Raw genomic sequence first — 26,398 nt, forward strand, 5'->3', positions numbered from 1 at the left:
TTAAGTGCAGCAAAAAGTTGTGTTCAACTAGAGATCATAATATATGGAATCAAAAGAACTGAGGCTGGAGCCTTGATTCTACCAAACCGTTTCAGCCTCTCATCCCTGGGTGAGTCATTTAGCAGCTCCTTTGTTTTAGAGGCAGAGAGCACGGTTTGTGGGTCTGCAACTGCGTGAGTGTCAACACCCCAGCCCCTGTGCTATTCAAGGGTCACCTTAAACAAATAGAGCTTAGAAGCTTACCAAATAATAGTATGGGATAATAGTGCTGGACTGCCACCTTTCAAAAGATCCCTTTACATCAAAGACTTCAATAGGCTTTCTTAACTTTATAAAATATTTTCCTGTCCTTGAAAAGGATTCAGTGAGCTCAGATTAACACACATCAATTCACCCACATTCACAGCTTGCAACCCTTTCCTCTAAGTAAGTGTCCTGTTTTCACGTTGCTAGGACATTCAAGAGCTCACTCTGACCTGCTGGTTTGACAGGAAACCGTAAGTAATTATTGCCTGTTATTTCCCAGAAGTTATTATTCTTAATTCATTATTCGCCTTTTATTGTGAAAACAAATTCAATAACAGATCTGAAGGGTGTTTTCTCACTGGCTTTTCTGGGTGGAAGAGCAAGTATTACAAAAATACATGCATAATTACTGCTTTCAATAATATATTCTATAAAGTTTTCACTCTTTTAATTGAAAATATTCGCGTCTATCTTACAGGCATCCTAAACCAAACCATCAGTAATTAGCCACTTTAAGTTTCTAGAAGAGCCCCTCATGCGCGATGAAAAACGCTGGGAAGCAGACTGAGGGGAGATCTCCGAACTGACACTGCTGCTCTGGGACCGAGGCTACATGAGTGGCTCGCCTCCCCCCAGCCCGTTTTCCCGCCCTTTCTCCTAACCAAATCAGCCTCAGGTGCTCAGACCCAGCGACCCAGCAGCCTCCCTCCAGGAAGCACGGCAGCACCCCCGCCCCTTCCGCTACCTTCTCAGCATCCTGCTCGAACAGTCTCAGCTGGAAGCACTGGTCCAGCTTCAGCTTGCGCACGTGCCACATCTGATGCAGATGCTGCCGCGTCGAGTGCAGCCGGTCCAGCATGGCGGACACCTTGGGTAAGAGGCTCTGCAGGTCTGCGTTGCCTGAGCCCGAGTTCTTTTTGGGAAAGCTCTCGCTGCTCTGAATCCTCTGCAGCAGCTTTTGTCCCTCTAGGTCCAGGTCCTCTATGGGGGCCTTAATCACCTTCTTCTTCAGCTGGGAATGCTCCTCGATCATGTTCCGCGCCCCCTCCAAATCCTGGGGCAACTCCTTCTTGGCGAGGATGTCCTGGAGCTCCTCCAGCCGAGACAGCATGTGGGTCGCGTTGCTAATGTAGTCTTCAAAAGCAAGTCGGATCTCAATCCATTCTTCGTGGTTGTACTCCAGGCAGCCGTCAAACTCGGGAGTTAGCTGAGAAGGATCGACTACTTTGGTAAGGCCTTCTAAAGAGACCATATTTGTCTTAAGGGGAAAGAAAATCACGTGTGAGAATATGAACCCGTCTTACATGGTCTTATCATAATGCAATTTGTAACACTTGACCACAGATTTTCAAACTAGAAGCAAGTAATCCACTTACAGAAAACATATCATACCTTGTGCTGGCCCCATTAAAACAAATGCAAATGAAAAGAAGCATTATCCACTCGGTGAAAGACAAACTCATTAGAATAACACATGGCTGTTAGTTGGAAAACCTAAAATATTAGAATCATGACTTTCATGACAGCTAAAGAAAGTTGATCTCTTTCCAAGAATGTGGAAATTAACTCACTACATTAGGCACACTGGAACATGAGTGACTTTTTAAAAGTTTAGAAAATGTTCAAGGGTTAGCAAGGAAGCTGGCAGACGCCCTTCTCACAAAGCTGGAGAGAGAACAAATGCTTCATTCACTTGCAGAGATCCACAGTGACTCTGAGCAGCACAGATTTTTGTTTAGTTTTTTTTTTTTTTTTTTTTGATGTGGATCATCTTTAAAGTCTTCAATGAATTTGCTACAATATTGCTCCTGTTTCCTGTTTTGGTTTTCTGGTTTCGAGGCATGCAGGATCTTAGCTCCTCAACCAGGGATCGAACCCGCACCCCCTGCGTTGGAAGGTGAAGTCTCAACCACGGCACTGCCAAGGAAGTCCCTGAGCAGCACACGGGTTGCACATCAATCAACTACATAACAATCTAAGGCTCACAAGGCTCCACTCAATTACAACCTAGGCGATAAACCTTCATCTCACCCTAACAGAATGTGATGCGGAGTTAATATTACTTATGATGCCTCAAGGAAAACATAAAGAGAGGGAGTTAAAGATGAAGACAAAGGAAAAGAGAAAGAAAAAAATGTGGCCCAGAACCAAAAGATAAAACCGAGAAAGGCTTATGCAAACCCCCCTCTGTTACCTCTAGTGTTAGAGAAACCTACAGCTGCGTCTCTGTGCCGTTTGGCCTAAGAAACGGCAAAAAGAGGCAGTGCTAGAAAGAGGGGCGGCTCCTGGCCCAGCACTTCAGCCTGAAATGTGGCCGCAGGTTTACTGCTGTCTCATCTGCCCAGAGTTTAAAATTGTCCATGGAGCAATCACGTCATGGACAGAAGCAGGTGATAATGTAGAGAGAAGGTCAACAGAAAAACCAGGGAGGAAACTTTAAAGGCCCAAAGGGAGACAGCATGGCGAGACGAGCAAACACACCAACAAACGGCCATGTCTGCTTAAAACGTGTATCATCAGATACAACACATTTTCCATTCTGAGTTAAGGAAAGAACTGATATCTGACAAACTGTCCTCCAAACTCACTTTGTCTTGTGTGTAAGATAAAGGCTTACTGGTTTCACCTTTCACTAAACCTCTTGAGTGTGGTTTCAAATTCAAAAATTACATGCAGATTTCAGGTTGAAAATCAGTACCAAGGAACCAGTTTAAAATGCAATTCATGTATGCATGAAAAGACTCTGAAAGGTGTGACATGTAACATCAAGCTCAAGAATTAATATTGTGTGATATGTTTAATACTAGTATTGTTGTTAACCTTAAAATACATGAATATATTCACTGCAACCTGATGTTTGGGCAAAGCGGCTAGATGAACTATCTAGTCAACTAAAAATTAGCATTTATAATTAGGAAATATTTAAATTTTATTGCACAATATGGCACGAATCAAGTTTCCAGCTGGCCAGAGTACCTTCTCCCCATAATACTCTCATGAAACCAACTGCATCAGAGCCTTGTCAGAAGCCTGGGAGCCTAAGGAGAGGAGGTTCCAGGGGAAGGAGAGTCAGGCGGCAGATTGAGGGCTGTTCTACACACTGAAAGACAGCAACCTGTGTGCTGACTGGACCCAGGGCTCCGCCCGGGGTTTAAAGGAATCACTCCCTTTTTGTAAATGAGAAACCAGACGTATGAAATACAGAGCAGATGGTTCGCTCCAGCATTAATTAAGGACCTGATAAAAAGTCAGTCTCTCCCACACATCTCCTCAGGAACTCTGAGGTTGGGCATTTCTCCCTATCATTCCCTCATTTCCACGGCTGAGGTTAACAGTGCGGCCTCAGAAGCCACCTATAGCCACTTGCGCTCAACGGTAAAGCTATTTTATCCCATGAGGTGAAAGGAAACAGGCTTCTAAGACACACAAGTTACACCCCAGCAACCCCACTGCCCAGAGACAAGAGGCCTGGAACCTAACCCCCCATGGAGATAAGGTGACAAACCAACCTGTCTTATTTAACATAACGCCTAACTTTACACTTCATGTGTAACTAAGGCATGCAGCTTTTGTGGATACATGGTTTTTAAACATCTATAAGCAGCCTGCAATGACGACAGAAAAGCTTTCAATAAACCACACCTACTGGTTGAGTTGGTCTGGCTACACGGGGAAGTTACCTCAAATTCAAATTTAGAACTGCCAAAATTAGTCCTCTGTTTCTGCCAAAAGTTGTCTGGCTTGATTATCAGCGCGACGTGGATGCAGCAGGGGAAGGACTCTTGTAAGATCTTCAGCAGCGGCTTGATGGAGTCCCACTTGGACCCGCGCATGTCCACAATCACCGTGAACCCTCGCTTGCAGACTTCTTCACTGGAGAGAAAGGAAAGGCAAGCTGACACCATGCCAGGGCTCGCCCCTGTGTCTGGTCGGAGGCCGGCCCGCGTGGGGGGCTCTGCCTCCGTCATCCTGCTGCAGGCAGCGCGGGTCCCTCCGCCCACCGCCTGGCCGACCCGCACGGGTACCCAGGGAGCCGCTGGATGCAGAACCCTTACTGAGAGCCCGTGGCTCCTAGCTGTGGTTCTCGCCCTCCCTAGTGCCTTAACGGAACAGACTAACTGTACCCACACAGGGTTCAGCCTCAAAACTGTTCAAGTCTTTACGCTGTGTCCACGGCTTTTGCATCTTGTCTCCTCTTTAGGAGAAAAGCAGTGACCACCCTGCCCATCTCTCTGGCTTTGTGTGCATTAACTGTTCACACACGCTGCCAAGTAAGGGTAAAGGGCCACTAAACAAGGACAGAGCTAAACAGGGAGGGAACCCCAACAGAGCACCCAGAGCCGGGCGCGACAGTCACCGGGCTCCAGAATTGCAGGGAGCTGGGACCACTCCCATCAGTGTGTGCGAGCTTTTAAACGTCCCAGTTTATTCCCTTTAACCTGCCTGGAACCCTGAGTTCCCTCACAGCTTCTAAGGTGTGGTTCACCTGGCCCGGGAGACCCCCACCACCCCCGCCGTCTGGCAGCGTCTGGGGTACACTTATTTTCTTGGAATTACTGTGTCTTATTTGTATTTGCCAGCCGGTTGCACTGAGAGTACACAGGCCACAGAGAACACGGTTGCCTCTTAGCAACAAGTCAAGGCAGCGCTACAAGTCACTGTATCCTTCTCTCCAAGTTCGAGCTGTTAAACAAAAGAGCCGGTTTCTCTTAAGAATGTCCTTGATGAAGACATAAAAATTATGAACTCTATTAAATTTCAACCTCTGAGGACACAAGAAATGTATATAAAGCATATCTGCAATAAACAAAATATCAAGGGCTTCCCTGGTGGCTCAATGGTCAAGAATCCGCCTGCCAATGCAGGAGACACAGGTTCAGTCCCTGATCGGGGAAGACCCCAGGTGCCACAGAGCAACTAACCGATGTGCCACAACTACTGAGCCTGTGTTCCAGAGCCCGTGCTGCACAATGAGAGACGCCCCCCGCCGCGGCAAGAGACGCCACCGCGATGAGAGACGCCCCCGCGATGAGAAGCCCGCGCACCAAACAGAGAGTAGCCCCGGCTTGCCACAACCAGAGAAAAGCCCTCGAATCAATGAAGACCCAGCACAGCCAGAAATAAAAAAAATAAAATTATAAGTTAAAAAAAATTAGAAAAAGCAAAAGTCAAAGTGTCCATATACATGGGTTAAAACTCCACAGTCTCCCCCTCACACCATATACAAAAATTAAACTCAAAATAGTTTAACGAATTTTAAGACATGACATCATAAAACTCCTGGAAGAGATAACAGGCAAAAGATTCTCTGACATAAACTGCAGCAGTTATTTTCTTAGATCGATCTCCCAAGGAAAAAGGAACAAAAGCAAGACTACACAAATGAGACCTAAACCAACCTAAAAGCTTTTGCATAGCGAAGAAAACCATCAGCAAACCAAAAAGACAACCTACAGAATGGGAGACAACGTTTACAAATGATGTGACTGACAAGAGGTTCATATCCAAAATATACAAACAGCTCATACAACTCAGTATCAAAAAAACAAGCTAACAAAATAAAAGGGCAGAAGACCTAGACAGACATCTCTCCAAAGATGACATACAGATGGCAGATGAAAAATGCTCAACGCTGCTCATTATTAGAGAAACGCAATCAAAACTACAACGAGGCCGCAGCACCTCATACCAGTCAGAACGGCCGTCATCAGAAAGTCTACAAACAAATGCTGGAGGGGCTGTGGAGCAAAGGGAGCCCTCCCACGCCGCTGGTGGGAATGCTGGTGCAGCCACTGTGGGAAAGAGTACAGAGGTGCCTCAAAACCTGGAAAGAGAGTTACCATATGATCTGGCAATCCCACTCCAGGACAAACATACAGAGAAAAATGAAAACTCTAATTCAAAAATTAGGGGTGCACCCCAATATTCGTAACAGCACAATGAACAATAGCCAAGACATGGAAACAACCCAGGTGACAATCAACAGAGAACTGGCTTATAAAGGTGTGATATACCTACTTATACACACAATGGAATATTACTCAACCATAAAAAAACAAAGAAATAGTGCCATTTGCAATGACACTGATGAACCTGAAAGTGAAGTGAAGTAAGTCAGATAAAGACAAATCTCATATAGTACCAATTACATGTGGAATCTAAAAAATAACACAAATGAATCCATATACAAAACAGAAACAGAATCACAGACACAGAAAACAAATTCATGGTCACCAAAGGAAAAAGGGAGACGGGGAGGGATCAGTTAGGAGATTGGGACCAACAGATACAAACTACTATACAAAGAACAGATAAACTACACAGGTTGACTGGATAGCCCAGGGAACCACACTCAGTATCTTGTAATAACCTACAATGGAAAATAACCTGAAAAACAAATTTATATATAGCTGAATAATCCTGCTGTACAACTAAAACTAGCACAAATATTTTAAGTCAACTAGACTGAAAAAATTTTAATTAAAAAAATTTTTTAAATAAAGTGAGCCCACTGTAGATAACCAAAAAAAAAAAAAAGAAGCATGATCTCAACTAAATTTAAGTCAATCTCATGCTCCCTTGCATGAGCTCTTCCGCCTTCCTGCCCTCCCCACTCCCACACACACCATTCTCTTCCTCATCTGGCTCTCACTGTTAGAATAACTGACACTCCAGGTTCCTGCAGCAATCACAGCAGTGCAAGGGGCCCACCACCGAGACATTCCCAGAAAGTCTGCGGGGATAGAACCTGGGCAGGTGACGGCTCACGGTCCTAGGAACAGACTGATCCAGCGGCCCCCGGCTTATCACTGCAGTGTGGGACGCACTGAGGCGTGATCTGATTCGCTTCTGTATGACTATGAACTTAAAGAGAGGTCACCCTTGGCTTCTCATGCAATCGCTTTCCCTGTCTCAAGCAGGTCCCGGGCCAGGATCTGGGGAGTGTCTCAGCCTCCTTCATAAATCCTTAGAGGCTGCTGGCACTCCCAGAAATGTCTCCCAAAATCTCCCAAGTCACTGAAATGAAGCAGCCTGGCCTCCCTCGGGCACTAATGGGGTCTGCTATCCTGCAGGAGTCCATTCAGTAGGAGCTTCTGGGCTCCAGAGGTCCTCGGGCCTAGACCAGCCTGAGCGGGAGGATGCTCACGTCTGCTGCCCAGCGGGGACCGGGGCTCCAGACCCTCAGGTCCTGCCACTGCACCCCAGAGATGCACCCCAGAGATGGTCAAACCACAGCACTGGGTTCGATGGTTGTTATCAGGTGCTGCTTAGGGCCTGGGCTTTATCGGTCTTCCCTTCATCCAGGTCAATCCTCTGGCAGCCTGTCTTTCTGCTCACAGAGCACTGTGTACTGTGTACATAAAACTATAAAGCCGCTCCACTTGACAGGGGCTTAGAAGGAATCCTGAGTAACTCCAGACTTAACAAAAGGAACGAGCTGGAGAGAGAAACAAGCAAAAGGCGCCCTGAGCTTGTACAGTTTACGGAAGGCTTAACTAGTCACCTGCCTCCGCGATACAATGCACAAGTTCCCACCAGGGACTTCCAAGGAACCCAAGCAGCAGACCAGCCAGGCTGGGAGTGCCCAAGCTCCCTACCCGTCCGTCTTCACAAGTTCAAAGTGAGACACTGTGAAGAAAGCAGTGACGTGCAAACACCCCCAAAGCCCGTTCCAACTTCTGAGCATGCAGTGAACAAGCACGGCTGCTACACAAGGGCTCTGGGCCATGCCTCTGCCTCCAAAACACTGCTCATTGGAAATTGAGACTTATTAACCAGGTATTTTATAGCAGTTTAACCTAAAAGCTTCATTTTAGCTGTGGGATTAAAAAAAAAAATGTAGATAAAACTAAAGTCCTTTTTCAATGCAGGTCTCTAGAAAAGAGGCAGTCTTCTTTTTTCATTTCCTAGATGAAGAAGGTATCTTCTTATATGAACATTCACGAACAAATCAACTCAGAGTTTCCCATGATTTCACTGATGACCAGAGTGATTTATCCATTTAGCTGCTATGCATATGTGTGCATGCATGCATGCATACTCAGTTGTGCTCGACTCTTTGTGACCCCATGGACTGTAGTCCACCAGGCTCCTCTGCCCGTGGAATTTCCCAGGCGAGAATATTGGAGCGGGGTGCCATTTCCTCCCCCAGGGGATCTTCCCGACCCAGGGATTGAACCCATGTCTCCTGCATCTCCTGCATCTGGCAAGAGGACTCTTTACCACTGAGCCACCTGGGAAACCTTAGCTACTATAAATCATTCTAAAGAAGACAAAACATTCTAGTTAGTATAATTCACGAGTTAAGAGCGATAAACAACTAGAGATATACCAAGATTAATGTGACTTCGTCCCTGTGCGGGAGTCCCAGGTACACCAGCAAGAAATTCCACTCTGAATTCTCTGCTACTCATTTCATGGAAAAGTTTCCTTGCAAATTAATCATATGAAAGTCAGTCTATTACTCTAATTATTTTGTTTCTCTAGAAAGGGAGAGGGAAAGGGCAGGGGTCCCAAATAACAATACTCAAAACTAGTCACCGCTGCTCAGATCACACCAATGTTTAACTTCAAGGCCGTTCTAGTGAAAAGACAATCGGGAAGCCACGCAGAAAAAAACAGACAAGAAGATCTGGCTCTAGAACACGTGGCAAGAAGGAAATGATTTGAGAGAATAGCACTGAAACATGTATACTATCATATGTGAAACAGATTGCCAGTCCAGGTTTAATGCATGAGACAGGGCGCTCAGGGCCAGTGCACTGGGATGACCCTGAGGGATGGGATGGGGAGGAAGGTGGGAGGGGGGTTCAGGATGGGGGACACATGTATACCCATGGCTGATTCATGTCAATGTATGGCAAAAACCACCACAATATTGTAAAGTAATTAGCCTCCAATTAAAATTAAAAAAACAAAAGGATAAAAACTGAAGGAAAGCTGAAAGGCAAATATGAAAAACAGACATTACTGTACTACAGCTGAGGCAGCTACCATGGGCAGACACCATGCCGGGCACGTGTGTAAATAATCTTATTCAATATGATGATCTAAGAAGCACAGATTACTATCACAAAGATCAGAAAATTCATAAATATAAGTAACCAGGCCAGCCGTCTGAATCTGCCCACACACTTTCCCGGATAGCACTCTCTCCACATCTGGGAATGTGTGGTCCTGAGACTGTGTGGCCAAGGGGTAGCCAGAGGCTCCTTCATATCACAGAAGATGTGGGGAGGGGTGGATGGTGGTGGACTCTCTCAGAAGTCCCACAGGGAACCCCCCTCCACTGTCCAGGACTGTTTCTATCACCCTGAAACTAACAACAAATTATCAGACTCAGAAATTAAGAATAAGCGAGCCTGTGGGTAGGTCCCGCCAAATTCTCACACCCTGAACCTTCTGATGACGATCGCTGATCCCTTTGTTTGGGTAAAGCTGGAGTGCTCCCACCTCTGCAGGCCCCCTGGGGGCAGCATGGCTCTTTTCCAGTCATTGGAGGACCTGAGTGGGCCTGGAGAGGAATCTCTGTTGCCACTGCTATTTGGACCACTGTGAAATCTTCCTCCGTTATCACTTGATGAATGCATCATCTCTCTTACCTGCTCATTAAATGAACCAAGAACGAGAAAATGGCATTTCCTATCGTCCAGAATTGTAAATACAAAGGCAAATGCAGGAAATGAGGTGAACTGTGCTCAGTGGTTGCAGGGTCACATTAGAGAGAAACAAGAAGATGCTGGAGATGTACTATACTTTGTGGGGAAAGCGGACAAGATGGGCAGAAAGTGATCATTGTTGGAGCCTGAGGACAGGCACGGGGGCGCCTGCTTCTCTCCAGTGCCATTTACGCAATTCCCAGGACAAAGTTTTGTGTCTCTGTTTAAAGTGGGTCATCCGATGATCGACAATCTACGTGAATCAATTTTTCTATGGCATCAATGAAAGAAAAGGCAATTTTTTAATATTTACAGTCAACACAAATTTCAAGACCAAAAAGCAAGTTGCCAAAGTTATATCCAGAATTCCAACAATGTAACTGCTTTTAAAGGATCACCTGGATGGAATTCACCTTGTCATTCATTTAAACTCTACGACAAGCATCATTTAGTGTGGCAGGGATTTCTTTATTCTTCTGCACTGTCCTCTGTATCGCTCTCTCTGTCACCATTGGCACAGCACATGGCACACAGTAAGAGCTCAGTAAGAGGCGGCCACAAACTATGCCATATTTATAACTGACAGAGCAGTAAGTAACTTCTAAGACTCTTTCCAACTCTATGATTTCAACAGTTCAAGGAAACACCTGAGTAAGACAAAGGGGGAAACTTTTCCCACGTTTTTAAGCCAATTAAGGGGCCCATTCGTGTGTCATCCATGACGTGTGACAGCTTTCCCACAAAGGACACCCAAGAACGCCAAGAAAAACCCGGGAACTCCCTCCGAAGGTCAGACCATCCAGACCAAAGCTGACTTGGCACAGCCACGGTGAGGAGGGGGTCAGCAGAGGAGAGGGCCGTCTCCCTGGCTGGTGTCAACCTAAAGGGGTCGCGTGCGGTCACCAGTCCCCTGCGGTGGGCATCTGCTAACACCTGCCTGCACCCAGAGGATCCACGAAGCAGCCTCAGATCAGGGCCCCCACACCCTCACACCCCAGCCCTGGGGGCGCCCCACCCCGCCCCACCCCCCGGGGAACTTGGCCCTTCCCACCCAAGCACCCCGGAGGGAAAGCATCACGGGAGGGAAACAGGGAGCAAGAATGTGCCTCCACCGTGGCAGCGCCTGGCTGGGACACGGGCTCTGGGGGCCTGTTTTCCCAGGAAGGGCCCGAGGGACAGCGAGCGGCCAGGGCCCCGCACTCACCTGGGGATACAGGCCAGGTAGGAGATGAGCCTCCGGAGGTCCTCCTGCCGTATTCTGTCATGGTTGCTGCGGGCCGGGAAGGTGAGGATGGGACCCCCACGCTTGTCTCTGCCACCTGCAAACAGACACGTGCACTCGCTCAGACACCACGGGGGGGATGCAGCTCCCAAGGCCCGCGGGCGCCCGGCACCGCCACCCAGTCCCAAGGACCTCCGAAAGGCCAGCGCCCCCGCTCCGCAGGGACCAGCGGCGGGGCCACCCGCGCGGGGAGGGCGTCCCAGAACCCTGCTCCTTCCTTCAGCGGGTCTGTTCCTCCCTTCTTCAGTTCTGTGGTTGGAGAGGAAAGAAGGCCACGTTCACACGCTTCCTCACACCCATCTCCTCCCCAGTCTCTCTGCGTCTCTTGGTCTCTCTGTCTCTGTTTCTCAGACTGTCTCTGTCTCTCTGTCTCTCCTCCAGCACTCTAAGTACTCTCTCCCAGACATTTTAAGCGTTCTCTTTACTACCAAGCAAACTGGGCTTTAAATCTCAACAGGGAAAAGACAGGATTGTTCACCAAACTCTGTGTGGATGACAACTTCAGAGAAGCTGGGATCCCGGGTGCCCTCCTCTCACAAGGGCAGGAGCTTACCCTGTGGTCAAGCTGCCCCACACTCTCCAAAAAGCCACACAAAAAACAAAAGCGAGAGGGAGACACTGGCACAAAGAATTTTAAAGCAGAATGAAACTAGCTTAAGAACTTTATAAAGATTTCATTACATATTAAGTACAACTCTCACGTGACAGGCCTTTGACAGAAAGGCAGAAATATTTCTCATTAACGTATATACAACCTAAGGAATATTTTTGATGGAACTGCCGCATTTATTTTATTATTTCTATCAAGGGTCTCAGAAAAAAACACAGAGAAAGAAAACTGCTCTTTTCCCAAGTGTATACTTCATTTAATTTTATAGGTCAGTCATGTCTTTTCAGAAGTACAGTACTGAGATCGCAATATCCAAGCCACAGTATGAAACTTTTCATTATTTTCTCATCTTAATCGTTTACCTTATCAGCAAAGGTAAATGAAAATGCAAACGAAACAAACAGGAGACCAGGTTCTTCACTTTAAGGATGCTGAAAACATATTCAGCAGAAGATGCTGGTATTTTAAAACACATTTTACCAACATGAGTCTTTACAATGTCCTGGGATGACTGACAGGCTTCCCTGGTGGCTCAGCAGTAAAAAAAAAAAAAAAAATCTGCCTGCAATGCAGGAGACACAGGTTCAATCCCTGGGTCAGAAAGATCCCCTGGAGAAGGGAATGGCAACCCGCTCCAGCATTCTTGCCTGGAGAATTCCATGCACAGGGAACAGGGCAGGCTACAGTCCCTGGGGTCGCAAAGAGTTAGACACGAGTTCCTCCTAACAGTAATGACACTTAATGCTGATTCTGAACGCTTAAACTGACCTACATGTACTGTTAAGTCATGCAATCCAGAAGAGTGTTAAATTACTTATAAAATTAGTAACTCAGGTATCAAACGTGGTCAACAACTAAACCACAGCTGACACATGCCAGGTATGGCATCGAGAGCTCTGATCTGATAGGCACAACGATCCTGTCAGCTTGATCATGAAAGACACTGAGGCTCAAAGAGCTTAAAGAAAGTCCAAGGGACTATGCCGGCATGTCACAGCTGGGCTCTTTGCCCTGACGAGAACTTGTATATTTTTTCAAACTAGTGGCTTCAGTTCTTCCTAAGTAATAAAAATATCAGAAGGAAAACTAAATGACGGGCTCCTGGGCCTTTTATATGAATGAAAGGTACTCTTAAGAGTGAAAAGTGGTACTGTTGTAAATGACAGAGTATCCTTACAAAGTCATCTTCTAAAATACCAGGTAGTATTTTGAGGGAAATATCACTGGCTGTACTTTTTTTTTTGGAATACCTCATGTCTCCAAGATAAGATAGGTAACAACTGCAGTATTTATTTACCAATATCTTTCATTCTTTTCAAAAACAAATCAATCTCTTTGATCAAAAATATTCTACATCAACAAATATTACAGAAATTTGAGTTTAAAAAATATCTATTTGTATTAACACATTCACCCCACTTTTGGTAATCAGAACAGCATCGTACATTGCTCAACACCACTCTGAACTGCTCTTAAATGCAACATAATGTGTGGTTCATCGGGGAGACTAAATGCCCGTGAACCCTGCTTGAATGGCCCCCCTCGAGGGGTCGTCATATCTCTCAACGTAAGCAAGGTGGGCTCCAGCATGGCTATGAGAAAAAGTAGAATCCCGAATCTGCCCATCAAAGACAGTCATGGGGGAGTCAGCCTGTGTGTGCACTCTGCACACAGCCATGCTATTCACTCCAGGGGTGAGGATGCAGCTGTGTGCAGAGTGTTGGCCACCCCTGCAACCACTCCACTGTCAACCAGAGACGTTCCCGGGCTGGTGGTGCTGAGGAGGACCCAGAGACCTGCCGGCAAGCTCATGAACGGGCCCTCATTCGTGCCGTAAAAATAGCGTACCTAAACCTGAACTTGAATTTTAAGATAGAGAGGGAAAAAATCAGTTTGTCTTTTTTCCCTTTTGCATTAGAGTTTCAGTAAACTCACCATGATTATTTTAAAATGTCATCAAAAATCCCCTATGAAGTAAAAAATGGCATATGTACTTCGTTGTGTCCTGCTCTTTGTGACCCCGTGGACCGTAGCCCACCAGGCTCCTCTGTCCATGGGATTCTCCAGGCAAGAATACTGGAGTGGGCTGCCATGTCCTCCTCCAGGGGATCTTCCCGACCCAGGGATTGAACCTGTGTCTCTGGCACTGGCAGGTGGATTCTATACCACTGCACCACCTGGAAAAATGGCATATTCGCCACTAAAGAATTTGAGTATCTGCTTTCACTTGCAAACCTCCCTGTATGGGGCTGCATCTTCTCATCTGCGGTGTGTCAGTCAGTGACAGGCAGGTGCCAATCATCCAAGGACCCCTCCCAATGGGGTTAAAACTTTAAAATCTTAGAACCAATGAAATATAGTAGTATCACTTCAGAAGAACATGGTCTCTAAACCTCGGAGAGCTTAAAAATCAGCTCCACAGATGTCTGTTTATATTATATTTCCCAAGATTTAACTTGGTTGCCAATGTCACAGAAGGTACACAAACGAAAATACTGACCGGGTTAGGAAGCAGAAAAGCCACAAGCTCACAGTTCTTGTTTCTGAACTTTTAAAAATAATGACATTATAGCTCGTAAAAGCTCCATCTGCTAGACATACTCTATGTGTCTGATGTCAAATCCCAGCCTCAGGGTGCGGCGGGACGGACAGAGTCCCACTTCGGTGGTGGTGATGGGGGTTTACTCTCTCAGTTGTGTCTGACTCTGCGACCCCAGGGACTGTAGCCCACCAGACTCCTCTGTCCATGGGATTCTCCAGGCAAGAGTACTGGAGGAGGTTGCCATTCCCTTCTCCAGGGGATCTTCCTGACCCAGGGATCAAACCCAAGCCCCCTACACTGCAGGCAGATTCTTTACCGCTGAGCCACCAGGGAAGCCCAAGTCCCACTTCACAGATAGGAAACTCAGTGATAAGAAAAGGGCAGGAAACCCATTTCCTGCACCTACCAACGTCTGTCTACTAAGCTGTCTAGGAGAGTTTTACAGTCTCTGCACCTCTGTGCAGAACCAAAAACCAACAGCTTGTTAAGGATTATCTGTCTATCCAAATACTCGGTTAGTAAAAAAAGAAAAACAAAAAGACAAAAAAGTGAAGTTTATGTTCATAATGACACTGAATTGTTTTCATTTCTTATAAAAACTGCATCTGCTCTGCCATCCCTTCCTCACTGCTACATTTTATTTCTGTAAGGCCCCATCACCTTCCACTAAATGACGCACTTTACACATTCTCTCTGTCTGCCCCCCACTAGATCAGAAGCCCCTGTGTTCAATCACTGACATCTTATATCTTCACTGACATATTATATCTTCTCAATTCCTGGTAACAGACTGGCACATAGGAGGTACTCAATAAACATTCAATGGAGGAACAAACTCTTTGTTCATATTCCAAACAAACTTAATTAACACTACCTACTATCAGGTACCGGCAAGTTAAAAAAGGAAATGCCTGATGAACAGTCCTACAGAAGCACAAAGGCTAAATGAACTGAGGTTTATTTTAATATTAAAAAGAAGGCAGGAAAGGTCCTACATAATGATAGCTATAAACGTCTGTGTGACATCTCCTCTCCTAAACCCGGTGACACTCATTCTCCTCTTATAAAAGGTAACTTCAGGGAACTTGTGATCACAGAAGGAGCCAGATTCAGAGTCACCCTTTTTTTTTTTAATGAATAAATAAAAAGTTACCTTTTACCCAAGTAGAATAAATTTTTTGTCTTTTTTGTGAATTGAAGTATTAATTGAAGCTCATAATACTGAGAATAAACTTCTTTTTTAAGAAAAGCTTCTTACTTTGAGAAGTATAATGTAAATCGCAATGAACAGACTGTATTTTTCTCTGAATGGCCCTCATCTGAATTTCTGGTTTCCAATACCACTGAAAATGGTTCTTTACTCCCCTCTAAGGAATAATAACTCACTAACCATGAAAAGCAAACTTTTCCAAAGCAAAGCTCTGAGAAAGTGTGGTTCGTGAAAGAGAAATTATGGCTACTATTAAGTCTGCCATCAAAGCTGTTGGAAGGGTGTCCACTGGGCCCCTGCTCGAGGCCATCATGGGGCCAGCCGTGGCCTTCACATGCTCACCGCTCCTACCTCATTCCTGCTGAGTCCTGGGAATCAGAAACCTGCTTAAGACAACCTCGAATGAAGACTTTAAGGGGGCTCTGTACAGTGTACGGGGGCTTCCCAGGTGGCACTGGTGGTAAAGAGTCCACCTGCCAATGCAGAAAAAGCAAGAGACGTGGGGTTCGATCCCTGAGTCAGGAAGATCCCCTGGAAAAGGAAATGGCCACCCACTCCAGTATCCTTGCCTGGAAAATTCCATGCAGAGGAGCCTGGTGGACTACAGTCCAGGGAGTCGGTGTTCGACACGGCTCCTTGAGTCCGACACAACTGAGCGCCCCCGCGCTGAGTATGCACGTACAGTGTATGGAAGGCCTCCAGAGGGGCCTGACCTTCCATTTGGGTCACTGTGGCCTCAGACGGTGCTAGAAGCTAGCAAAAATACATACAACTGATGGGAGGTCCTCTTTACCTTTCCAAGAAATGCAGAATTTTCTGCAAAACTGAGACCAGAACTAAGGTCAGTGGTCACCACACTAACAGCGAAACTCTAGGCAATAAAATCCTATATTCCCGTCAATCCCCCAGGTCCAAAGGTCAATGTTCACTCTGCCCTGGAAAAGCTACACTGAAGGAGTAACTCATCAGCAGACAACTGAGGGAATAAACTACAGTCTCTGTACACAGGGCTTCCCTTCTGGCTCAGTGGTAAAGAATCTGCCCACAATGGGGGAGACCTGGGTTCGATCCCTGGGTTGGGAAGATCCCCTGCAGAAGGGAAACGGTACCCACTGCAGTATTGTGGCCTGGAGAATTCCATGAAATGTATAGTCCACGGGGTCGCAAACAGTCAGACAAGACTGAGCGACTTTCACTTCTGTACACAGCAGCGTTATGTACACCTGTAAAAGGAATGAAGAATCTCTGTTCCGGTGCACACTGCTCTCTAGATTACTGTTTTAAAAAGAAAGAAGCGAAGTAGAGAAAATGGTGCAGAACAAATTACTGTTTGGTCAGGACGGGGTGGGGGAGGCAGGGTTGGGGGAAGGAGATAAGAATAGATGGATGGATGGAAGGACACATTTAAAAGTATAAGAAATAAACTAAAAATGAAAGAAAACCAAAGCAAAAAAAGGTTATCTATTGAAGAGGAAAGGTGCAGGGCAGAGAAGTCAGGGAGAGAAACTAGATTTGAGTACACCTTACTTTTTTAACTTTTTTTTTTAAGTTTTTAACCCTCAAATGATGTATATACATTTTACTTAATACTGAAGCAAGATTAGGTGGTTGTTTTTTAAGCCTTAAAAATGTAAAGTAAAATAAGATAAATGATCCTAAGTTTCAGGTTGGGAGGAACACGACCCACATGTAGAGGAACTATTTTGTGTGACTTTAAAACACAGGAGTAGGGCTGCTGCACACTCTTAGCAGCACATATCCTTAGGATGACAAAAATAAAATAACTACTGAACTGCATCTGGTCTTCATACTATAGTGATACCATCAGTACTACAATGGTAATTAAGTTGATGAGGGTAGGATCTAAGATGTTTAGCATAAGGAAAAGACAAGGAGATAGAAATATAAAATCAAAGAAAAATAAAATACCTGTAATTCTATGTTTGACCTGGAAATGTCAGTACAAAGCCCTGACATCATTTCTCATTTAGAAAACATATATATATATATATAAACACACATACGGATATCTGACTCAGAAACGTGCCCCGCCAGAAGAGCAGGCCTCCTCAGCACCTTGCACTACGGCCCCTGCGAAAGAACCAGGGCACTTTAGAGAAACGGCTAATTGCAGACATGGAGCAGGAAACAGATTTGGTGGGGCCTGAAACATCCTGTCACATCAGCAGAGAGACAAGCTCTATCACCACAGTACCTGGATTTCAGAGCCAATCTGAAGAGGCTCCCACTAGCCAAGGATGAAAAAAATTAAACTTCATAAGAAAAAAATATATATATATACACACAATGGAAACATCAGATATATTTAAAACCACGAGTTCAAAATGACAAAAATCTCAGCGCTTTTTTATGTGTCTGAAATGACTAATGATTTTTTTTTTTAATTTGCCTGAAAACTAATAAAGGTCAGGAATCAATCATGGATCTTCCTTTCCTGTATGAACTCAGGGAAACCAAGAAGCTGACAATGGGACATTTCTCTTTATGGAATATCCAAGTTGATACATGAAGAAAAGAGGGTATAATTAGGGTATCGTGTGGGAGCGCTAAGTTACTTTAGTCATTCAACTCTTTGCAACCCCATGGACCGTAGTCTTCTGTCCATGGGCTTTCCCAGGCAAAAATGCTGCAGCGGTTGCCATTTCTTTCTCCAGGGATCTTCTGACTCAGGGATTGAGCCCATGTCTCCTGCACTGCAGACAGATTCTTTACCCCTAGTGTCACTTGGTAAGCCCAATTAGAATATTACCATTTTGCAACCCTAAGAAAGTATTAGATCTAAGCAACAAATATCAATGAATGCTAAACATCATAAAAGAGAAACACCAGACGCTTCCAATAAAACTCCTAGTAGAACTACCCAACACTACCCATTAAAATGCTTTGTCTATTTCCTACAAAATCTAAGCTAAGTCTAATCAAGCAGCAGGATCCAGCTCTTAATTCACAGGAAACCAAGGGCAAGGGGAACATGTTACATGACCACCCAAGGCTGCAACCAACAAAATGTAGGAAAATCTACAGGAAAACACTGCTTCCTCGCTTAATAAATAAACATAAATGAGTAAGACAAAAAGAATGAAGAAGAGAGGAAGAGCCTCAAGATTAAAAAGATACATCAGACACATCAACCAACTGCAATGTACATCCTGGAAAGACAAATTTATGAGACAACCAGGGAAACATGAATACTGATTAGCTTTTAAAGAGCTATTATTATAAAGAGTTACTCCCTTCTATGTCTATTAATAATAAACTGAGGATTTTTTTAAAAAGATTTTCAAGGAACATAGATGAAACAAGTTTATTGAAGTGATCCATGGATTCACAGAAAGTCATTATACTAGTCTCTCTCCTTACGGATGTTGAAATGTTCCATGATAAAAAGTTAAGGGATTAAAAAAAAAAAAATGGAGGTTGCCTGTGAGTTCTTTTAAGGCCCAAACCCTAATGGCATAGGAACATGCAGAGGCTGACATTATATATGTATGTAGGGTTGGCCAAAAAGTTCAGTCAGGTTTTTTCATCACAGCTTCTGGAAAAACCCTAACACACTTTTTGGCCAACCCAATACATACACATACATTAAATGTGCACACATGCAGGACATTGAAAGTGAAGTCACTCAGTCGTGTCTGACTCTTTGCGACCCCATGGACTGTAACCTATCAGGCTCCTCCGTCCATGGGAATTTCCAGGCAAGAATGCTGGAGTGGATTGCCATTTCCTTCTCCAGGGGATCTTCCCGACCCAGGAATCGAACCTGGGTCTCCCGCATTGCAGGCGGACGCTTTACCATCTGAGCCACGAGAGAAACCCCTGCAGGACATTAAATATATGTCATACACTAAATATGCAAGCTATAAATATACCTTATATACACACAACAGTAAATTTAAACTACAAGACGCCTCTTTTTCTGCCCCTCCTTCTGACTTCACCAGATGTTAGATGTGTCATTTAGTTCCCCCTCTGAATGGGGAAAACAGTTCTGTGCTATCTCACTTAAGTGCAATGAGGACTACTTTTCCAGGTACCTGGAGGTGAGAATGAGGATCAGATATATTCGAGTTCAAGGCATCCATGCTGGCTTCTTAAGAGAGCTTGAGCTCATAGGCATCTCAGAAAATCTCTGATCCTTTGGCCTGCTTTTTCAAAGCCCTGTTAGTTCTCTTTGATTTAATTTACTAAAAGTCATTCACATGGAGAGCTTTTACAAAGTTACCATAATATTAAATATCCCTGATGTCTTTTAAAATGGGGTTAGAGCAAAAAGAACATCAGAGGAGCGGTGGCGGAACCTGGGGTTGGGTACAGGGCTCTTTGGGGGCTGATGACAGTCTCTTTAGGATTAAGACGGTCAGTGGTGATAGTGCCACCATCTGTGAATGCACTAAAATCTCCTGGACTGAACACTTTTAAAAGGTGGCTTTACGGTATGCAAATTATATCTTAAGAAAAAAAGAATAAACAGGGGTAAAAAATGTTAAGAAGTTTATTTATTGAAATTTTTTCGAAACAAAAAATTCACCACATAAGTAATCAACTAATTTTCTATTTAATGATTTTTGTTTTCCCTTTTCCCTTTCCCAAATAAGATAACAGCAAGCTTAAGACAACCAGCAAGGACCTCACGCTACTTTAACGGGCCAATTCTGGTCACAAATTAGGAACACTGCAGTGTGTGTGTTGCGCTAAGCCACTTCAGTCGTGTTAGACTCTCTGCGACCCTATGGACCGTGTAGCCTGCCAGACTGCCCTGTTCATGGGATTCTCAGGCAAGAAAACTGGAGTGGGTTGCCATGCATCAAGAAGGGCTTTTTCCCCCTCCCCTTTCACTTTTTTTTTTTTTAACCAAGTTTTTCCAACAATCAAAAGTATCTTCTTCACAGATTTAGAAAACTAATCTTTGGTAGCTGGCGGGGAAGGGATAGTTAGGGAGTTTGGGACCGTCATATACATACAGACTGCTATATTTAAAATGGATAATCAGGGGTAGGAGGTGGGAGGGGGGTTCAGGATTGGGAACTCATGTACACCCGTGGCTGATTCATGTCAATGTATGGCAAAACCAATACAGTATTGTAAAGCAAAATAAAGTAAAAATTAAAATTAAAAAAATAAAAATAAAATGGATAATCAAACAGGACCTGCTGTACAGCACATGCAACTCTTCTCAGGGTTAAGTGCCAGCCTGGATGCGGGGGCGTGGGGGCTGGTGGAGGATGGACACGTATATGCATGGCTGAGTCCCTTCACTGTTCACCTGAGACTGTCACAGCACTGTTAATTGGCTAGACCCCAATACAAAATAAAGACTAAAAAGTTAAGGAAAAAAAAAACTATCTTCCTCTTTTCATGAACCTCTTACTTTTCTATTAACTTTTCAAAGTCACTTTGAATTAGATTTACTTCAGCAAAATCATCAAACAGTGTTCAACAGGGCCCAAGAAACACTATGAGACAGAAAGCAAGATAACATTAGCAAAAACACCACAGGAAGCTGCGTCCTAAATACATAACCGTTCCACATGCTTAAAGGACACACAGAACATATCAAAGCAGCTAGCTGTGTTACAAATTTTAAATAAAATGTGTTCAAGAGGAGAGACATCAGATCAGTAGCGTGTGCCTGTTTGAGAAAGATAAAAATTTATCAAGGGAAACACATCCAGAAAGACTGTCTAAAAGCACGTGACAATCTACAGATTTATTTGATACTTCCTGCTCAAACACAGCAGAAAACTCCTGCAAACCTCTCTTTTCTAACAAGTGAGTTGGTGCTTGTCACTGTTCAGTCACTCATTTGTGTCCAATTCTTTGTGACCCCACGGACTGCAGCACACCAGGCTTTCCTGTCCTTCACCATCTCCTGGAGCTTGCTCAAACTCATGTCCACTGAGTCAGCAATGCCATCCAACCATCTCATCTTCTGTCGTCCCCTTCTTCTCCTGCCTTCAATCTTTCCAAGCCTCGGGGTCTTTTCCCAAAGAGCGGGCTCTTCGCATCAGGTGGCCAAAGTATTAGAAAAAGGTATAATACCCAACGACTGTTCTGTTCAGGTAGGAGGGAGCCTCTGGGCAGACGGCCCAAAAGCAGACCCTCTACGTGCAGAGGAAGGGCAGGTGAGTGCCCCAGAGCCTGGCACACTAATCCAGAGTCTGTCTTCACACTGCAGGAGGGCCAGGAGCCCCCAAAACCAAGGTCTACTGTTCAGTAGGGGACCACTGGCAGGGAACACGAGGGCTTTCCTGGAATTCCAGGACCGGGAAGAAAGGTGGGAATTCTGGACACCTCTAGATCTGGGCGCATTCCCACCACCTTCGCTGAGATGATAGACCTTAAAAAATCAGTTCTTTTACTTAACTGACTGGGGAAGGTAGTCAAAATGTGAATGACAGACACGAACATGTCATAATCACCAACGCTATCTGACCAACAATGAGCCTGCCAGCTAGAAGAAAATGCTTTGGGCACCAAATTCTTAGGCCAACGCTACAAGAATAAAGCAGTTAAAAATCCACTGAAATGCCAATGCTGCTATGTTATGATGGGTGAGTTAGTTATAGTTTAGTATTTTGGACTCTGACATTGTATCAAGGTACAAGGAACAATAAAGCAGATTAGAAAGTTAAACTTTACCTGAAAGGTATGCAACTTTTTCCTTTAAAATTGGCAAAACATCCATAGCTTTCATTTCATCGTTTTTTCGAAACCCTGAAAGACAAAGGAGAAAATATAATGACTGGGTTGCTTGAGTGTCATTTAATTTCTGAACCACCCTTATCTCCAATGCCAACACAGCTGCTTTCTTTACACCCATGAAGTTAACTTTTTATTCTATGAAGGAAAGTCTCTGATCCTTCTCCTTTAATGAGGAAGAGCAACTTGCAGACGCAGACCCAGAGGCTCCCAGACCAAGCAGGCTCTTTAGGTCATTTCCAGCCTTAAATAAAGAATCAGTCCCAGAAAGACTAGATGTGAGATTAGTCCAGATTGTTTCACAAATCTTCCCGTTGTAATTCCATGATTAACATAAACACTAGCAAATAAAGTAGCAACATTGTTTTTAAAAAACAACTATGAGTCATGGCACACTAAATCCTCTAGGGGGAGCCCAAAGCCACATCCTATCTGTGAATCTGGTTAAAAATGAAAGTGTCAGGGAGGAGAGCAGGGATTATAAATAGCTGGGGACCGGCCACCGCTCCCTCTTGGCTCTGTCCTTCCGGGTTTTCTGGGTCACGCCCCCCTGGAGGAATGTCACTGGCGAATGTGGCAAGACGGCCTGGTGTCACTTGCCTCACAGGGTGGCCCAGGTCCCTCTTCTCACATCAAACCAACCCTCCCCACGCCCCCACCCAACGTCGGCGAAGGCCAAGTAGAAATACTCTGGCCAGGAAGCACAGTTTAGGACAAGCCAACGTCCATCTAAGCCAAGGGACGCCTGGCAGCCCCAACATGCCGAAACTCGCCAGGGTGGCTGCCCACACGGGAGTTTGGGGTCAAGATGTTCACACATGTAATAATGTCTCGGGATTTTACTCTTGGAGGTCTCTACAGGGGTCGTCTGGGTTCAAGATATTGGCTGTTCTCATCAAAGCAGTGACTGTGGGAGGTTCAAGAGGGAGGGGACGTACACCTAAGGCCGATTCACGTTGGCTGACGTACGGCAGAGACCAGCATAATACTGTGGAGCAACTATCCTACGGTTAAAAATAAATAAACTTACATCTAAAAAAAAATTTTTTTTAAGCCAGTAATTGTCATTCATGGCAGAGGAATCTCTTGAAAAAAATTAAAGACTACTGCCCCAACCCTATCTTCCTGTCTTTTTTTTCAAAACTGTACAAGGAATGGATCCACACTGTGAGTTGGTAATAGCCAATGGAAGGCACAGACCTGAAGGCCGAGAGAGAAAAAATGCTCTCAGTAAGTGATCAGAGTTTCCATGTCTCATGTGCCTGAGCGGTTCCTACAGACCAGCCCTGCCACAGGGCTGAAACCTGTAAAAATCGCCTGTCTCAAGGCACAGACAGGAGAGGGACCAAAAGCAGGAAAGAGGAAGTCCCTTTGTAAGGACTTCAGGGCAGGGCCCGCCCTAAGCCACTTGGAGCTGCTGAAACAAGTCAGGACACAGCTCAGGGCGACCTCGGGAGCTCCAACCAAGAGGGCGAAACCGTGAGCAGCAGAAGGGGAGCCTCAAAGTGTGTGGATAAACTTGGCCCAAACCTCTGAGCCTGCAGGTTTAGGGCAAGCTCCCTGCAGCCTCGGCTCCCGGCTCAGGATAAGGACCAGGACCTGACTTGAGGCTGGAGTCCAGCCTGCTGAAACAAGCACACAAACAGCAACCACACCGGCCCCTTTGGGAGAACAGGATCTAGTCTCTACAACATATCATTCCCAGAAGCAAAGACTGCATAGATCAGTAACAACCCTGTCCACAGAATACCTATGTAGGAAGAACCCAGTTTAACAGGATGCAACTAGTCGCAGAGTCCGACCCAACTCAGCAACTCAACAGCAACAAAATCATGGAAGTTGAAATGTCCAAGGGCTTAGCACACTACCCAGCTGGCTGAGAAAGGGCTCTCTCGACACAGAACCCAGGCCTCCACATCGCCAGCCTCTTTTGCTTTCCAGTATACCCCGCCTTGCGCTGGCAACCCACCAAGCTTTTAAAACAGGGGCTATTTATAAAAGGCAAGACAGGAGCCAAGCGGTCTGCAATTTCATCCTTAAGCTTCCTTCAAAAACCCTTGAATGGACGCAGTGTCGTCTCAGGAGTTCATTGCCCGTCATCGGGTGGTTCACTGTGTGTCCACAAAGACTGACGACATCCCAGTTGCAGCTGATATGGACATGGACGGCAGCGGGGGAGGCAAATACAAAGAGGAATCGGGCACCACGGCAGCCTTCTTGGGGACGAGCTCATAAGTACCTGGAGGGCAGGGCGTGGGATGGAAAGTTCTGTAAGCTGCACGTGGCACCCACGTGGCAAGGAGGAGCAGATCAGATGACAGGATGGTCGGAGGGAGCAAGCCGTAGCTGCGGATCCTCAACCACGGGGATTTGAAAAGAGGATCCCCTTCCACCGCCACCAGATAAGAAAACGCTGCTTCCAGCCGTTCCCTCAACAGCCTGTGCCCGCAGGCGCCCCGGCCAGGACAGGGCGGAGCCTTCAGGGAGATGCCACCTCCATGGCTGTCCCGGACTCCACACCACAGCAACAGGCAGTGCCTGTCACACAACCCTCAGCAAGAAGAAGGCCCCGATTCCTGGGCAGGGACCCCAGGAGAGGCCGGCATCCTTGACAGTTCCCGCCAGCTCTGGGCTACACTATTTATTAATGACCTTGATGGCGCGAACGATGCTAATTAGAACTGGCATGTTCCTGACCGCCCCACAGGAAGACGATCGTACTGATAGGAAAACAAAGTGGAGGAAACGAGACCGCCTTCACCTGCCATGCCCCACTGTAAGCCACAGACTGACTCCTGCGGGTCCTCAGTGTCTTCAGAGTAGCTACTCTAGCCAACCAGTTCCTGAATCGCCTCCCTAGATTAAGTAAGATTCACCATTTTTTCAGAAGAAGAAAGACACGTGAGTCAAGGGCTAAACTGGTGTGGAAATGCATTTAACTTTTATCATGACATCTGTACATGTCCCAACATAGACTAGAATGTAAATTCTAAATAGTTTCACTGCAATATTTTTGTTGAATATGTCACAGAAGAAGAAATGTTACTGTTATTAAAATTGACAATGAAAACATCTAAAACAGAAAAGAGAAAAACGAAACAAAACAAAAAAGAGAACCATAAAACTAACCACACAAAGACACCGAGTTTGTGGCTATTATTAGGCGGTCACCTAAGCATTATGTTTAACCCGGTTTCCATTTTTAAAAACAGGCAAAAGACGGAGGCAGCCTGTACACACACTAAAGCCAGATTAAATATATCATGTAACTTTCAATAAAAAGCAGGAAGAACTCAGCCATGAAATGTCCTCAGATCGAAAGGCAGATTCAGTTCCAGGCCCTGAAGAGCTATTTATGAAAATGGAGCGCATGACTACAAAAAACTTACAAATAAATGCCTTCTGGGCTATTCCAGTGATTCCAGACTACACTACAGATAGGATAACTCCTACTGCCTGGCTTCCTGATGCATAAAAGGACCAAGCTGTGGCTCTTAAACTTGTGGGACAAAGGATACACCCAGCAACCATGCTGGAAGCACACGTCTGTCCTTCCACACTCTCAGCGTTCTGGGGAAAGGACAGGTGAATGCCATCTTAAGAGTGACAACTGCGAGACCCCAGACCATACCAGTGCCACAGACCATGCAACTCAGCACTTTACTTCCAAGGGCCACCAAACTTCACAGAGAGAATTTCAGGATATCAGTCCTGAATATTCACTGGAAGGACTGATAATGAAGCTGAAACTCTAATCCTCTGGCCACCTCAGGCAAAGAGCTGACTCATTGGAAAAGCCCCTGATGCTGGGAAAGATTGAAGGCGGGAGGAGAAGGGGATGACAGAGGATGAGGTGGTTGGATGGCATCACCAACTCGATGGACATGAGTTTGAATAAGCTCTGGGAGTTGATGATGGACTGGAATGCTGCAATCCATGGGGTCACAAAGAGTCGGACACGACTGAGCGACTAAACTGAGGAAAGAAAGGGCAAAAAAAAAAAAAAAAGAGAGAGAGAGAGTGAAAAGCAACGTGAATGGGGATAATAAACAGAGGTAAATGGCCAAAGTCAGAGGACGTGTAGTTGTTGGACCATTTCGTAAATTACATACTTTTCCAATTACAC

At 45.3% G+C, this 26,398-nt stretch overlaps 1 protein-coding gene across 1 annotated transcript in view; it reads right to left on the reverse strand.

The window, feature by feature from the left end:
- TRIO (trio Rho guanine nucleotide exchange factor) overlaps nt 1–26,398 on the reverse strand; it is a 357,377-nt gene that overhangs the window by 210,759 nt on the left and 120,220 nt on the right. Inside the window, exons 2-5 of the mRNA XM_068990530.1 lie at nt 22,213–22,287; nt 11,110–11,224; nt 3,927–4,119; nt 992–1,504 (exon numbers count right to left, since the gene is read on the reverse strand). Of these exons, the coding sequence (XP_068846631.1) occupies nt 992–1,504; nt 3,927–4,119; nt 11,110–11,224; nt 22,213–22,287 (896 nt within the window). The remainder of the gene's footprint in view (nt 1–991; nt 1,505–3,926; nt 4,120–11,109; nt 11,225–22,212; nt 22,288–26,398) is intronic.

The sequence above is a fragment of the Capricornis sumatraensis genome, chromosome 18, assembly GCF_032405125.1.
Source record: "Capricornis sumatraensis isolate serow.1 chromosome 18, serow.2, whole genome shotgun sequence".
Classification (NCBI taxonomy): Eukaryota; Metazoa; Chordata; class Mammalia; order Artiodactyla; family Bovidae; genus Capricornis; species Capricornis sumatraensis.